Source organism: Diadema setosum, chromosome 10 (assembly GCF_964275005.1).
Source record: "Diadema setosum chromosome 10, eeDiaSeto1, whole genome shotgun sequence".
In the NCBI taxonomy this organism is placed as follows: domain Eukaryota; kingdom Metazoa; phylum Echinodermata; class Echinoidea; order Diadematoida; family Diadematidae; genus Diadema; species Diadema setosum.
In genome coordinates, this window is record NC_092694.1 from 33,886,525 (window position 1) to 33,903,164 (window position 16,640).

The 16,640-nt window shown below is 40.4% G+C and overlaps 1 protein-coding gene across 1 annotated transcript in view; it reads left to right on the forward strand.

Annotated features, from left to right (window-relative positions):
• LOC140234309 (protein phosphatase 1G-like) overlaps nucleotides 1-16,331 on the forward strand; it is a 34,320-nt gene extending 17,989 nt beyond the window's left edge. The window contains exons 2-9 of the mRNA XM_072314371.1: nucleotides 5,386-5,455; nucleotides 6,715-6,906; nucleotides 7,782-8,423; nucleotides 9,567-9,817; nucleotides 11,211-11,445; nucleotides 12,209-12,338; nucleotides 13,727-13,829; nucleotides 14,632-16,331. Of these exons, the coding sequence (XP_072170472.1) occupies nucleotides 5,386-5,455; nucleotides 6,715-6,906; nucleotides 7,782-8,423; nucleotides 9,567-9,817; nucleotides 11,211-11,445; nucleotides 12,209-12,338; nucleotides 13,727-13,829; nucleotides 14,632-14,820 (1,812 nt within the window). The 3' untranslated portion in view covers nucleotides 14,821-16,331. The remainder of the gene's footprint in view (nucleotides 1-5,385; nucleotides 5,456-6,714; nucleotides 6,907-7,781; nucleotides 8,424-9,566; nucleotides 9,818-11,210; nucleotides 11,446-12,208; nucleotides 12,339-13,726; nucleotides 13,830-14,631) is intronic.
• The last annotated feature ends 309 nt before the right edge of the window (nucleotides 16,332-16,640 follow it).

Below are 16,640 nucleotides of genomic sequence, written 5' to 3' on the forward strand. Positions count from 1 at the left end.
TTTGGTAGTGATCCAGGATTTTTTTTTTTTTTTTTTGTGCCATTTTTGATGGATTCTTTAGCTTTGGCAATACAAGTGTAAGGTCAATGGACTTGGGATTAGAAGCTGCATGTACAATATTGAGGTTTGCATACAACACGCTCACTGAGTGCACGCTCCATGCGCAGAGGCAATTGTACATGTACATTTGTACATGATTGATAGTAATGATACAGGGAGCAGGAAGCTGATGAGAGTAAACAAGACTTCTTTCGCTGGGAAATAGGGCAATTTACAGCATGTGTGAATGGGTGTATCATACTGTGATGCTTTGTGGAGGTCTGCACTCAAAGTGCTTTTCTACGTACAGTGTAGTTCACTGTCTTTTTATACATTGTATCATGATGTGATTGTACATTGATAGCCCGTACAGCAATTATACAGCTGTACATAATATTTATAATGTTTGGTTTTCCAAAACAGCATATAATCTATGTGGAATAGTGTACATCAACATTTGTACACGTACTGCCGGGCAAATCAAGGTACAGATGTACAGTTGTAGGGCAGAAAAGTTACAATATACAGTGTACTACAGGACAACTGTACTGTGCACATGAAAAAGCAATTACATGGTGTACATGTACAGTAGTGTGCATTGAGGCACAAACAAAAGTACAATACCTGTATATTAAAAGTGTAGTTTACAATGTAGTTTTCAGACTGCAAATCTACAAAAAGTGACATTCTCTGCTCATGTACAATGTAAAAGGAAAAATAAAAGATGTCTAGCATTCTTGATTGACGGACAAACGGTGCAATGATGAAATAACACAGGCAAGAAGGAAGTGATGATGTGGTTGTTGCAGCAGAGAATACAGCTGTGAGTGTGGCAGTTAACCTCTTTTTTTTTAATACCCGCCCCTCCCTTCTTTGTGTCTGTGGGCTCGGGGGAGCTTTTGGGAATGAACATGCTCCAGTTCATGGTGGCAGTTGACGGGTCTTTTAATAAAACACCCCCATTCACACTGAATGTATTTGACAGGCAGTTGCAGGTCAAGATGGCAAATTTATTCATGGGATCTGTCTGGTGCTGGGGAAATGGAACATCCATTTGAGCACAGGTGTTGTAGTGAAAATGAGCAAAGGTTTGAAGATCATCAGCCTTGTGGACTTGTAACGGACCGTGACGTTTCCAGGAAGAGAGGACTAAAATTTGTCTGGGGGAGAGGAGGGGTATTAAAAGGAGAAGGGAGATGATATGGGACAGTGTTTGTTTTAATGAGGGTGTCTTCTGTACCTATTCTCCCTATAATAGGGCCCATTTTGTTTTGTTTTTGCACATCAAATCTAATCATATCCGTGTAGGGGGCATACATACTACACATACATGTACAGTACGTGTACACATGTACGGCTGTATGTACAGTACTGATACATGTGTAGACAGAGTTGGTTGACAGTAAATGCAGAAATTTTCACATTGGTGAGCATTTGTACCAGCATTAACATGCAAATACAACTAGTGTGTCATTTGATGCTACAGAACCCAGTAGTTTTTGTGTGGACAAATTTTTAATGCTATTCCTGCTAATTCATTCGGACTTTTATTGTACAGTTGTAACAGTGAACAAAAGTATGAAAAAAAGAAAGAAACAACAATAAGTTTGCCTTTTGAATTCTTGACCAAGCATCAGCAGTCAGTTGTGGGAAAATATCCACTTGACCATGATCTTTCACCTAGCACATGTTGGACTACAGAGTGTGTGGTGTACAATAATGTATTGTTCGTTTTTGAAGTGTTTTGAAAGTACAGTGTATGTGTTCATAGGACTTTGTATTTTTGTTCGGCCCCTCCTAATGCTTTTTATACAGTACATGTACATTGTACTTTATAGTACACAAATATCCTCTCTGTTTAAGTACATTTTGTATGTACATGTACTGTATGAGCACACACACACAAGCATTTACAGTTATTTATACATGTACAAATCTGTACATGTACATTGTACATTGTACATGTGCTGGACTACTGTATGTACAGAGTGTACATGTGACCCGCTACAACAAAAGGATCCGTAAGTCGGTGGAGGACAATTTTCTGAAAATGGCATGACATTATTCCCTTACTCTTCTACTTTAATTTCATATATAGCACAACTCCTAAGAGTACTCGGTTGCAGAGATATCGATGTTTTTATTTGCGCATGTTAAGTGGTTGTGGAAATTAGAGTGTCAAGAAAAACGCCTTCAAAGTTTTCCCTCTGAAGCTATCGTGGTCAAGGGCTGGCGAGACATTTTTCACCGCTTAACAATAGAAGGTATGCTCCTACTAGTCTTAGCACCTCTGCGATGTTCATTCAAGCTTAGCACCAGCGGTCTACACACGACCAATCAGTAATCATGGTGCCACGCATTGACCAATAAGATCACTCCCTCGTTGCTAGGGGCTGAGTCTTGGTACAGCGCTAAATCCAAATCTTCGGACACGTTTCTGTTACATTGAAAGTCCGAAAATCATGGCCCAGAAAAATGCTGATTTCTTGCCTTTCCTTTGATCATTTAGCTTCGAAATTTCGGCAAATGATAGACAGAACATTAGACTACAAAGTTATGCCAAAAACAGAAATCCGATTGTTTTGACCAATTTTGATGATGTGACTTCAAGCTCGATTTTCTCGGCTCAGCCGTCAGCGACTTTAGGATCCTTTTGTTGTAGTGGGTCACATATATTTTTGCTTTGTTTTCAGTGGGACAGGGGGGGGGGGGTAAAGTGTCTTAAATACAATTGTCTGCAGGCTTTTGCATTCAAGATGTTTCTGCAGTGTTGACGACATTACATACACTAGAGTCATGCTCTGTGTGGTATTCAATGGGAGTGTGAGTGAGTGTGTGTGATCATTTTCATGAATAACGTACACGTACTCTACTGTACTCTATTATTGAGACTACTTCAATCATTGTTTATCTCTCTACCTGTGCATTGTGTAGGTTCGTTGAATCTCAAAGACTAAAGAGGATAATGAATCCAACCCAAGGCCAGATCTGTATTAGGAGACAGGATTTACATGCTTTTTAAAGAACCCAGACAAAATTTGTTTGTCCTTTAATTCTCTGTCTCTCTTTTGCTCTCTGTCTATTTCTTCCCCAATCTGTAGATCTGTTTTCTCTGAAATTCTCTCTCCCTCTATACAGTACTGCAGGCCTTTGCGTACCGTGCACGGTAATGGCAACAGTTCAATATTTTTTTTTGCTACCAGGTGCACCAAAAGAAACCATGTCTGGTTCTGTTTCATACAATATCACTTCCCAGCTTTATTATTTTGTTGCAAAATACATCTTGCAACTGGTGGTTTTACTGAGGTTTGATTTTGACATACAAGTAGGAGTAAAATTTTTGGTGATTTTGTGCCAAAATTATTGATATTTTTTGAAAAGCAAACCAGACATGATGCTTCCTTTTGGCATGCCATACACGTAGCAAAAAATAAGGCTGTTTCCATTTTGATACCATGCTTGGTATTCGGAGGCCTTTTAGTGTGTTTTTGTGTGTGTCCACAGCAGTACTACAAAGTGGATATCTCTCTCTCTCTCTGTCTCTCCTCCTCCCTTGCCCCGTCTCCACCCACATCCTTCCCTGCTTAATTTCTCAGTGACACCGTACATCCTTCATTTACAAGCGGTCACACACTGACACAGTTCGCTCTCCCGATCTATGGGCTACAGCTGTACTTACAATACCTCAAAATAGTACAAAACAATGTCCCCAAAGGTGTCATACACAGTGTCATTACATTGTACACTGTATTCATACTATAGATTAGTCTCATCTGTGTAATGAACATTTTTTCACAGGGTTTATTATCACAGATTTTGATAATCAACTGAAATTCCCATGATTAATAACTTGCAAAAATATCGTCTCCATTAAAACAAATGTTCTGAATAAATTGTGTCCAAGAATGAAAAATCGCAGTTTCCTCCCATCAAAGAACAGGCAATGTACGTGTTTCTCATTTTGCCATTGCACGATTACAAATTCAATTGCTTGAACATTATATTGTCTTTTAGTCCCAATTCGTGAAACATAGTATGCAGCGTACTGTAAAATGAGGAATGTTAGCGTGCATTTGAATTTTGCGAATTTCGCGAGAGCCAAGATTCGCGAAAATCAAAATGCATGTGAAAGTTCTTGTCTACACTATACGCATTGAATGTTAGGGGCAACTCGCGAAAATGTCATGCCGCAAAACAGGCAGTCGGCTCCAATTAGCAAAAATTTCATGCCATGAAAATATTGTGTATTACAGTAGACCTGCTTTAACATTGGGATCATTTTGTATGGGAAAACGGCATCCAAAAGCATTCATTCCTGTCCACAAAAAAGTAAAAAACAATACCAACAACAAACAAGGATTACTATTAAATCATTGTTAGCAGAAGAAGGGGAAAGCCAACATTTATGGGATTCACACCAATGTGAATTAGCAGTATAAATCTCAAAGGTTTGCATCACAATCGAAATCTCAAGCTTTTTCCCTTTGTGGACATTAAAATCCCATGGAATAGTGCGCAATCAGTATTGTGATTAAAATCCCAAGAAATCTTGGGATTAGCCCAGAATTGTTGCATCGATTTGAGAAATAGCGCAATAATTCGCACTGCTGTGAGTGTTGTATGAATACTTGAGCAAAAGATCTCAGTATTTTTTTTCTCCCATCAGTCAAAACACACATGACGACAGTGCATGAACACAAGGGCAAAGGGTTATACCATTCCAGTAGATTTTGATCAGCTTGGTTAACACATTATCGCAATCAGCAACTAATGAAACATTCGTTGTATGTTCCTCTGAACGTGCGCAAAATATCTCGGTATTTGGATCACGATTGCTATCCTGCTATTTTGTCGGTGTGACTGCGACTTTTGCATTGTGTGGGATTACTGGAACAAAGAAGGCACTGTGTGTACGCATGGTTCTTTTGATGATAGGCTCAACTTTCTGTCATAGTTTCATGGTGTAAAGTACTTTATATCCCATCATGCACCCACTATGTCCATTGTGATTGGTCTGTGATGGCTATGAATATAGTAAAGGGCAACTGTTAGTGGTGTGTTTTATAGTGTGTTCAAAGAATATGATACCAGTTAATGCATCATTTACCAGGAAGTTCTTGTACAACTTTAATAGTACATTGACTTCAATTACATGTAATTTGGTTTCTGATGACAGCTTGCCGAGTAATAAATTGAAAGTGAATTTGGAACTTGAGAGAAAATCAAACTAAATGAAGCATATCTTTTCCAAGTTTGTCACATCAAATATGTGAATACACTGTAAATCTTGAATTATTTGCCTTGTTGAGATGTTTTCCCTAATAATTTTTCCCCCTTCTGCCACAGGACGCTCACAACTGCATCACAAAATTGGCTGAGGACACATCTCTGTTTGCTGTCTATGATGGGCATGGAGGTGAGTCATCTACAACTATAAAACCCATCATCTCAGTCTTTGGACAAAAAGGCGCTATTATAAACCCATTGAGGATTTAAGCTGATTTTGGTATTCAAAGCACACGTTTCCCATAGACACCTGTCAGAGTATACAGACCTGTATATTGTACTTGAGACTAGTCTTCACTGGGTATAAAAGAAAAAAGATTACATAAAAAGCCACAAGCAGTGTCTCATTATTAGAGTCCAGTACTAGGTGGTACGTTGTACTAATGATAAATGATGAAATCCCACTTTTTGTGCGAAAAACACACAGTGCAGTCAGGGTCAATCTATGTGGAACAGATTCCTGTATCGCCTATATTGAAATGTGTGATGTGGGCTGCAGAAATGGGGGGGGGGGGGGTGGGGATAGCTGCAACCCCCTCCCATGTTTCTACAACAGATGTGCTATACAAATGCTGTTGATCATCATCATCGTCGCATGCACATTTTAGAAAGTCCAAGGAAAAAAGATGTTTGTTTCAATTGCAAGTAATTAGTACAAATTCACTGCACATCTAGACACAAAACTTTTGAGCTGTAGAGTAGGTTAAACCCTACAGGTGTAGATTTCTCCCCAGTGAGAGTGGTATCATTGATTTTCTTGAAATTAATAGTTTGTTTGCTTGTTGGTTTGTGGGTGTGTTTTATGTTGGAGAACTTTGGGTAAAGTAATGTGCTCTCGTCCTTTTTATCATCTTGCTTATATGATTTGAATGTACTGTACAAATTTTGTATTTGGAGAATTTAACCACACATGAGCAACTAAAGCTCTGTCTGAGAAAGGGTTAATGCCACAGTCTTTTTTTACTTTTATAAAAGAAAAATAAAATAGTACAAACCTTGTGTTGTCCCCAACTCAAAAGAGAACAACTGTTTTGAAAGTTTATGCAGGCCTCAACACTTTATCCAGGATGAGATGCTTCATGTAATTTTTTGTTTGTGTATAGAATGTATATTTAAAATGATGCAAACACTTAGAAAGCAAATGTCAAACTGCAAGTCAATGTTCTGGTTATGTAGCATGGTATGACTGTTTGTGGTTTCATGGCCAACAGTTTGTGACATGAAGTTAAGATGAAACACCATTCTCCGTTGCTTTAGTATGCAGACACATTTCCCCTGTGGCATTGATATTTAGACCTGTCATTAATTACCTGATCCCTTGTTGACTTTTTTCCACCCCACCTTGGCATCTACACCCCCTATCTCTGTTGCTTGGTCATCACCCCCAAGGAGCCGAAGTGGCGATCTACACGGCACAGCAGCTGCCTAAGCTACTGACAGACCTGGAGTTGTTCAAAAACGGGGACCACTCGGCGGCTCTGAAGGAGGCCTTTATGCTGTTCGACGCCTCGCTCAAACAGAAGGCCATCGTGGAGAAGCTCCGGAGGATATCGGGAATGGAGGAGGACGAGGAGAAGGAGGGTGAGGAGTGGTGTGGTCAGTCACATGATCATTGCAATGGCTTACAAATCCTTTCAGTGCCAGTGACTTTGGACAGTGTGTACATCGCTGTGGGGTTTTCTGTGCCAATCAACACTCAAAGCACACAGTGGGTTAATCTATCAGGGGAGTCCTGGAGGGTAAAAATTATAAACGCTATTGTCATGGACTCGCTTCCACACTGCAGATCCATCTCTAAAAAAACTAGCCTCGTCATGAACCTCAAAACTTTGGAGACCAGTCATCTGTTTCATTCTTCAAGTTTGATCTGATTTCTGGCTTTTTATTCTGCCCAAACCCCACTTCTCAGACTTGTTTTGTCACTTCAAAGGCAATGAAATGGTCACAGTTGACTGCACTTCAGACCTTTTTTTTTTAACAAGTTTTAGATTTTTAGTCTTTTTACTTTGAAACCCAGGTACTATCACAGCCCTGTAAAAGAGAACAATATGAGATTAATTTTGTAAGAAGTCTTCCCTCTGATCTGTGACATATCATAATTAAGGATAAATATTTTCTATAAAGACAATCTTATTGTCAGACCACTTTGTAGTGATTATATGTGTGTCATTTCCTATCCTTCACTCCAACTCCTGTCACTACAAAGTAAAAAGAACCATGACCAGATAGGTTTGATGGCAGTCTCTCAAACTGTACATGGTTGAGAAATCTTGGAAGCTTTTAAATTTTTGCAAGGTAGTTGAGTATTGACTTGTTTATATCCTTTCATTATTGCCGAGAAGATTATTTGAGCTTGCACTTTATTTCACTCGCTAAAATTTCGCTGGTGTTTGTGATATGCATCAGCAGTGATGCCAATCTTTAATATGAAGACACTGTAAATATTTTTCTTCCAGAGGACAATGAGACAGAAACACTTCTCGAAGAGGCCAACCTTCCGATAGAACAACTGGTTGCCCGCTACTGCTCACATCCGTCTAAGAGCAAACGATCCAAACTGAAACAGTCACACAAAAACGACTTGTTGTCGCCAATGATACAGAAGAAACAACCAAGGTTTCCCCTCACGGCAGTGAATGGAACGCTCCTAGACGGTGAGGGACCAGTGCCAAACAAGACCGTTCCATTCGACGACGAGGTAGATGTTGTGCCAAAGAAGGAAGCAGACTGTAGGGACAGCTCAAATGTCGGGAGCAGGAATGGAACGGGCAGTGACAGCAAGCAAGAGAAGGAGAACGGGATTGACAGTGATGATGGAGAGGGGGAGGAGCCCGGTGGGAAAGAGGCAGTGCCTAGCATTAAAAAGGCGGAGCCAGTGGAGAATGGGGCGGAGTCTGCAGAGGTGATTGCAAAGAGTGATGGGGATGAGAACACTCAGTGCAAAGAGGAGGCAGCAGGTGCTGCTGTAAAGGAAGAGTTAACGAGTAAAACAGAAGAGGAGGAGCCTGTTGAAATGGACCAATCAGAAGCCGGTACTTCTGGAACCTCAGGGAGCTGTAATGGCGATACGGCGGATCACAGGGACACTGAAGCTGGTGGTAAGACATGTAAATCACATGGAAGTGTGTCGTAAAGGAAATTTGCTCTGATATTGGAGAATCGGCAAGATCCTCTTTGTGATTCATAGAAAGCTATCCACTCATATTTGTTCCGTAACTGTAGTCATCAGCTTCATATACTTCAGTAAGTATTTGCTTGTTTGACATTTTCTCCTGCAACAATTGCTCCCAATTGCATGCTGAAGAAAGCCAATCATAATACCTACCCACAAACATAACCCTAACCCTAATCCTAATCCTCACATCATACTAAGCCTAAAACCCTATCACAGCTCTAACCCTAAGTCCTAGGAAGAAATAAGACCGGAGCAATTGTTGCAGGAGCAAATGTCGCATCACCTTCCTTGACATGGTGAAGAGTGCAATAGTCACGTTAGTGCAGTAGTCACAGTATTGTTAAGTTTTCAAAAAGGAAGATAATCTGATGTACATGTACTTCTTTCAAGCACATTTGAAGCGAGCTATCATATGAACATGTTTCTTAACCATCAATTACACTGTATATCGGTATCATGCAGTCTATATTACTGTTTCTATTATGTAATGAACCCCATATGACGTTGTGACAAGCGTGAAGATTTCTGTTAAGTTTTCACTTGGAACAATTCATATTTTGATGCATCAGAAGAAATTTCTGTTCAATGTACACCTTCGTCACATGCGCCGAAAAACAGTGGATTTGGTGAAAGAGAAAGGCGTTAGAGAGAATACATAAAACGTTTTTTGTTATATCTAGATAAGAATGATGTTCTCAAACGTATCCCATAATAGCAGAAGAGGGACATGTCTTGGTTGTTGTTGTTGTTGTTTTTTTTAGACTATTGATGTCAAAAATGTTACAGGATTTGATAGGCTGATTTTTGTAATACTAATCAACATGTAAAGGTATTCCCTACATGTACAGTAGATGTCCGTTGACAAGGCGCACAGAGCGACATATGACTTTTGATGATAAATATTGCTAGTCAGTCGTAAGATGTATTTCCCATTTTGTTGTGTCGCCTCTGCTGGAGTCAAATTCCTTCGTTTCATGCTACAAGTGTGTATGTGACTCCTGAAACTTTTCATCAGAATTATAATAGGAGTCCTGTTGTTTTTCCCACATGTCTCTTTGTTACTTAGGCTCAAGCTCAAGAAGCAGTAGTTCTATCATGCAACACATAAAGATCTTGACACCAGCCTCCGATGACGAAGACGACGACAGTGATGAAGATGATGCTGATTACCAATCTGGGGAGGACGATGAAGAAGATGAGGATGACGACGACGATGATGACGACGACGATGAAGAGGATGATGATGAGGAAGATCGAGGGGATTATGATGAGGAGGAGGAAGACTTTGTATCTCTGCAGCAGAGCGGCAGGGAAGAGGTATAGTCGATTGTGATCGTATTCTGGTCTTTAGCTAGCCAGTATACAGATAGGGACCATTTTTCAGGATGTCGTTGAGAGTGTTGTCCCGCCCCATTTATCTAAACTCCATGCTCTGACCCGAGGAGATTACACCTAGAGTCAAAGCATGAAGTTGAGGTCCTGGGGACAGTAATATTAACCATACCCCAAATAAAAGCAGTCAATATATCTGTTTTATTCACCGAATAGAATTGCATTTAATTTTACTTTTGTCTATCGTTATTGCGCTAGTTAGTTCACATATCAGGTGCTGCCATAGATGTGTGCATTGCCATTTCATCAGACAAGGTTCACCTCCCAAGCTATCGAAGCCAAATGTTTACTGTAAACGCCCAAATTTTCACAGCGCAAAAATTTCACACTACTTTTGGCTAGCACAAATTCTAAAACCCATGAAAATATCTTCACCATTTTCTCTGCACATTTTGTAATGGGTTGACAGTCGTACAGCACAAATTCAAGAACCCTTGAATATGTTTTTGAGCTGCTCAGCGCAAAAATATGGACATTTACAGTATATATAGTACATGTACAATATGGTGTACCTACCAAATGAAGGCAGTTTGATACTTTGGAGTGATTTCAACCAGTTTAAAATAAGGATTCATCAGCTGAAGAATATGATAGATATAGTGCCATCTTTTGTGATGCTTTTGAGGCCTCTCGGGTTCTAAAGTATACAAAATTATGGGAGTTGTGGTTTTTGTAATGAGACTATGGAGAATGAGCTCCACTTCACAGAGATGAGTTTCTAGATTTTGCAATTGTTGGCCAGTATCTGTACGTTTGTGGTTGTTTTTTTGAAGCAGTGGATTACTGTTGTTTTTAAAGGGACATTCCGGTCGATTTTCATAATTTGACATCATGTAGTACATAAATCAACAACTCCATGTATAGATTCGTGGAATTTGTTGTGGTCCTTGAGCAGAGAAGCCAATAAATTGAAAATCTTAAACAAATTACACTGAACAGTGTTGATGACATCAGAGCCTCATATATTTCAGAAATGTAGCAGTGCAATTCCATTACAAGACCACTTGCTCAAGAAGTTCACCTGTGAAGAATCTATGCATGCCTTCTTCTTTTGTTCTGCTTCCGTGAGCCCCGACTCATGCATTCTTATGGTGAGGCTGCCATGTCATCATCCTTGTTCATTGCACTTTGTCATAAATTTTGAAAACATTCTCATTCCTCATCCCAATCACTATAATTTCTGAAACTCTGTACTCAGTTTAGCTGATTTATAGCTGTTCAAATGTAAAAGTCTGAAAATCACCCGGAGGTACCCTTTAAGGACCAAAGAGGGACCATCACCTAAGTTTTCAACTTGTGTATTGCCACTATTTCTCAGCCCGGTAGCGACAGCGGATCTACGGCCGTAGTGGCAGTGCTCAAGGGCAAGCACCTGACAGTGGCAAACATCGGAGACTCGCGCTGCGTCCTCTCCAGAGGAGGCACGGCTGTGGACATGTCCTACGACCACAAGCCCGAGGACTTCGTGGAGCTGCGGCGGATCGAGAAGGCGGGAGGCAAGGTGACGCAGGATGGGCGAGTGAATGGCGGCCTCAACCTGTCAAGAGCTTTTGGTAAGTGGCCTCTCGGCGGACAGCAGTAGGATGGGCGACTGGTACGTCAAAGGTGACCGTACTTCCTGATTATGATGATGATCATAATAATAGTAAAGGACATTTATATTGCGCAGCTTCTATAATGATTTACTCTCCTGTGCGTGACAAAGTATAAATCATAACATGCATGATTTAAACGTCAACATTATTCAGAAGATGAGTTTGTAACCTGATCTTAAACTCATGAACTGGAGGTGATACGACTTTTACACTTAATGTGGACTTGCGCAAGGGGTTGAATTTGTGAATGATATCCACAGTTACTGATGATATTAGAATAAATATTATCTCTTTCAGGAGAAAAGTTCCTGTTTTCCCCACCTTGGAGATGGTATATGTAATGTTTTCATTATGAATGTATAATATACATTTATAATGTAAAATTAGACATATTATGTCTAATTTTTTGCAAATCGGGACTTTGCAACAATTTCTTGAATGGTTAAATTCGTGATCGTGGAGTGCAGTGCTGAACGGAGAAATGTATGAGTGCACATGCATTTTTATGTCAGGATCAGAGTTAATATTTTTGTGTGTTTTTAAATTCGCGATTAGCACCCGACTTATGAAAACAAAAACCTCGCGAAATATTTGGTGTATAAAATGCAACATATAATTTGTATAACGAGAAGCAATATTTTTAGTTGCAAATTTTGTGAATGGTCGACCTCGGGTGATTTTGTTGTGATCATTTTGCACATTTTGCTATTTCCCTCACCAGGTGACCATTGCTACAAACTGAATACATCTCTACCTCCAGAGGAACAAATGATAAGTGCCTACCCCGACATCCAGACGGCGACGATCAACGACGACGTTAATTTCATGGTCATAGCCTGTGATGGCATATGGTAAGAAACATGTCATGATTGGAGGTCATTTTAGTTTTGTCATCACAAAGCTAGGTTCCAGGATTTGGAGGGAGGGGTGGGAGAGGGGCTAGCTCTGTACAGTATGTCCCGAAAAATTACAATCAAATTTTCGCATTGATAAAACCCAATATGATTAAACTGTGTATAAAATGCTACTTCAGGGTCTTAAAACATATAACATCTTAGCTCTGTTTTGCAGAAAACTCTATTCAATTTGGTTAAGCAGTCACAGAGAAATGTGAAAAGTTGTAAAGCATGTCATGAGTCTGATTCTTCCAAGTTTAGCACTTCGATGCTTTTGTGTGTGAATACAATAGGCAGAACTTGGAGGGAAGAGATTCTTGACATCCTCTACAAAATTCCTCATTTCTCTTTGGCCACTGAAGCAAATCGAATGGGGATTTGTGTAAGACGTGGGCAATGAGTTATAGTTTCATAGCCTGAATTTGTATTTTGATTGATTCACTATTTTTAAAGATATCATTGCGGAGGGTCCCGTTGTAATTTTTTTTTTTTGGACATATGGTAGTGTTTTCAGCACATGTAGTCTACCCAGAGAGGTGAGTGTCCTTTCTCTGCCACCTTCCTGGTTTTAATAGCACATTATTATGTACTTCATTCAAGGGTATGGCACAATGTGCCTGGTTGATACAGTTTGCTGACTATTGCTAGTCACCTGGGGCAAACCACGAGGGGTCGGCGTCATTCACCTGTTTTCTTGTGTGGGTGGGTAGGGGGACCACTTCACCGGGTTGGCACCCTGCTCTTTGCAATGGATGAATGAAGTGGGATCTTTGACATTTGTGAATCGTGGCTAGCTCACACAGAGAACCGTAATTTAATGTCCTATCCGTGGTACAGATTGTTTTGCCTCTTACTAGAGGGCATGGAACGCTTACACACAATTGCTCATTGAGAGTCAGAAATAGAACCTGGTACCTGAAGTCACTTGCACTCCCGACTGAGCCATATTACCGCCCTGCCTCCAAAGTAGCTGGATTACAAGCGCTCACCACAACGCCCGGCCGAGCACATTTACTGTGAGAATCGATCTATACATTGTAGGTATCCGAAACAACTGCACGAATGCACACTGGAATTGGGCATTTTAATTATTTTATTGGGAAGGCATATCATAAAAAAGAAAAGAAATATTCAATAATGAACACAAAAAGTACAGTTTAAACTCTCAAACTTTGTACTGATGAAAGTTGTACTAGTTGTGCAGTTGTGGTACATTCCTCCTGTGTGGGAAATAAAGTTGAGCTTGTTCTCAGTTTTATCATGCTTCTCTTTTTTTCTCCTTTCTCTTGTGCCTGTCTGTCTGTCTGTCTCTGCACATTCTCTCTTCCTCTTCCTGATCTCAGGAATGCCATGACAAGCCAAGAGGTCGTTGACTTTGTGGAGGAAAGACTCAAGCAGTCAGCGAGGTTGGATCAGCCGAACAAATTGTCCAAGATCTGTGAAGAGGTGAGAATGTCTTTCTTGCATATACTTAGCAACATCTAGAAAAAGGAAAAAGTATAAGAGTAACCCCATCCTATTCTTTGTTCTGCTGATGTGTCTTTAAGAAGCACTTTGAAGTATTATGATGTAACTTTGTGTTATGTAGAATTACACTGTATTTGTTTTTTTCTCTCTCTTTTGGCAACCTGCTTTATCGTCTTCGTGATGAAAATCAACAATTATACCCCTTCCTCCCTTCCCCCTTCTTTGATTGAAGGCACAGCAGCAGCAGTTCTTATAACTATAATGTGTTCAAGTATATACCCACTTCCCTTTTGTTCATTTTATTTATTTATTTTTTTTGGGGGGGGGGTTGGAAAGGGAGTATGTTGGTGAAATTTGGTGGCATAGCACAAACAAGGGCATTGGAGAGTATTTGGAGGTTGTATTTTATCAGTATTTCATAAATTGTTAATTTGCCATGTGGACCTGTGTAGGTCCATCTGGTTAAAGAACAGTCAAGGTGTAGTGAATTTATTATGGTGACTACCATGGTATATAGTGGATGTAGCAGTCAGCAGGATGTGGCAACAATATCGTATTCATCATGATGTAAAAGATATGTTTCTTTCTTTTACGTTGTACTTGCTGATAAGGTTGAGCAATAACTCTTCAAATTCATGAAAATCTTTCTTCGAGTTGTCCTTACCGCAACTGATTGACAAATTGCTCTACATTTACGTAAATAAAGCACCAAACTAATTTGATGCTCACTTACGCCTGTTGCAATAAACCCCAAACTTTGTTTGACCGATTTCTTCTGCAGCTATTTGACTTCTGTCTCGCTCCGGACACATCGGGCGATGGCACGGGGTGCGACAACATGACATGTATCATTGTGGAGTTCCACCAAGGTGAGAGCGGCGCCGCGGTGAGCGCATCGGTTGGAGCAAAACGGAAGTCCACCGAGGACGGAAGCAGTGCGGAAGTGGAGAGCAAGAAACCCCGGCACTAGTCACCGCAATCTCCAGAAAGAATTCTCACCAGTCTCCCTTCGTACGATACAGGCTTCCTCCGTGCAAATTTCTAAAGAGAGATTTTTTCCGTGCTCAACTGGAGGACTGAACTCGATTCAGAAGAGACGAATGTTGTCCGGAATGCTCTACTCGTAGTGCACTCACTGACGCGCAATTCCTACTCTGTGACCTTTGACATTGACACTTGACATTGATGAAATGAAATTCCAAATATGCCTTAAGATGTTCAATTTCCTACATTGCTGACTCTTCCCCCTTTTTTTGGGGAAGGAAATTTTCCAACATTGTGGTTATGATGATGTTTGCTATGAATGTGGTGTTTTGTCATCAGTGTGATGTTTATACCAGTAGAAAATATATTTGCATATTGTAGCGAGGTAGACTCCATTGGGTGTCCGCGGTTAAACTTCTATGCCTTCAAGGACAACTCTTCAAGGACAACCGAAAGTTAGCAGACTTGTTGTAGTTTTACCACTGTTGTTGTACAATTGGTCTGTAGAGAGTTGGGTGTGTGACGTAGGTAGCATCATCAATGCAACGACAGCGACAGCAATGCGTATTTATGCAACTACGGTTGGTATTTCCATCCATGCGCTTCTTCCCACACACCCACCACGTAAAGACAGAGTGACTAGGAGCACACAAGCAAGATTGGAAAAATGAGCTCGGGTCCAGCTGGTTCCCAGTCAAACTGTAGTTGTTTCGATGTGCTACATGACAGCCAGGTTTGGAACAAAGAGCTGCAGCTCGTGAACTTCTCTACAGCGTGGCTGGGTTTGTCACCGTAATGTACAGTACTGTCTTCTTGCAGTCCTTTGTTAACATTGCTTCGTAGAGGGAAATGGTGATGCAGGAAAACACGTGAATTACCACTTTGGTATCGCAGTGCCACGTATTCCTGTAACATTGGTAGTATACAGTGATGGCTACACAGACTCACTGGGCAAATTTCATGCAGTGGTCAGTTATCATTGTAACCAAGTGTAATTGGACTTTAATACTGCAGTGACACATTACCCTGTTGCTTCTTGGAAGCAATTGTACAAAATCTTAAACACGGGGGGCATACCCGTACATTAGAAGCGGCTTGTGAAATACACTAAGATTGTTGGTTATTGCCTTTCTGACACGAAATGTGGGTTGATGACTTCAACTCTCGAAGCTGTGCAACTGAACTATGAGCTGGTAAGAATGATTTTGTACCCGAGACATATGTGCTTGGTTTTGCTAGGCATCACATTTGAAAAGTTACTGTGGCATAGTGGAGGGCCATTTGAGGGCAGCAAAAAGTTCAATACACATACAGCACCAGCTCCAGTGGAGTGTTTGGTTACTATGTTCTCATTGCTGTACAGAGCATCATTTTCTCATAGATTTGCTTTCCTACTGGTCATGTGTAAGTACCAAAGTCCCTTCATGCACACTTTTTGTTTTGTAAGTTGCTGCTTCAGTCTAGAGAGAAAAGATTTACAGTTGTCTTCTGTGGGAGCAGGAGCGTGTTTGACTTTCAACAGTCATGGTTTAAAATTACAATGCTTATTGTTGCCGTAGCAACAACCAAATTCTAATTTTTGATTGGCTGCTGTTTGGTTGCTTCCTTGGCGGGAAGTGGGAAAACAACTCTCTCACAGCGATCGGTCTGAAGAAGCCTACAGATCCAGTAGGCGAAAGTCTAATCGAACAGGTAGTTTGCAAGTGATAAGTGACAAAATGAATTTTTATCCAGTTGACATTTCAATCAGATGAATCTTTTCAGCGAGTTGATGAGGTTGATAGCATTTGAAGTGTGCCAGTTACG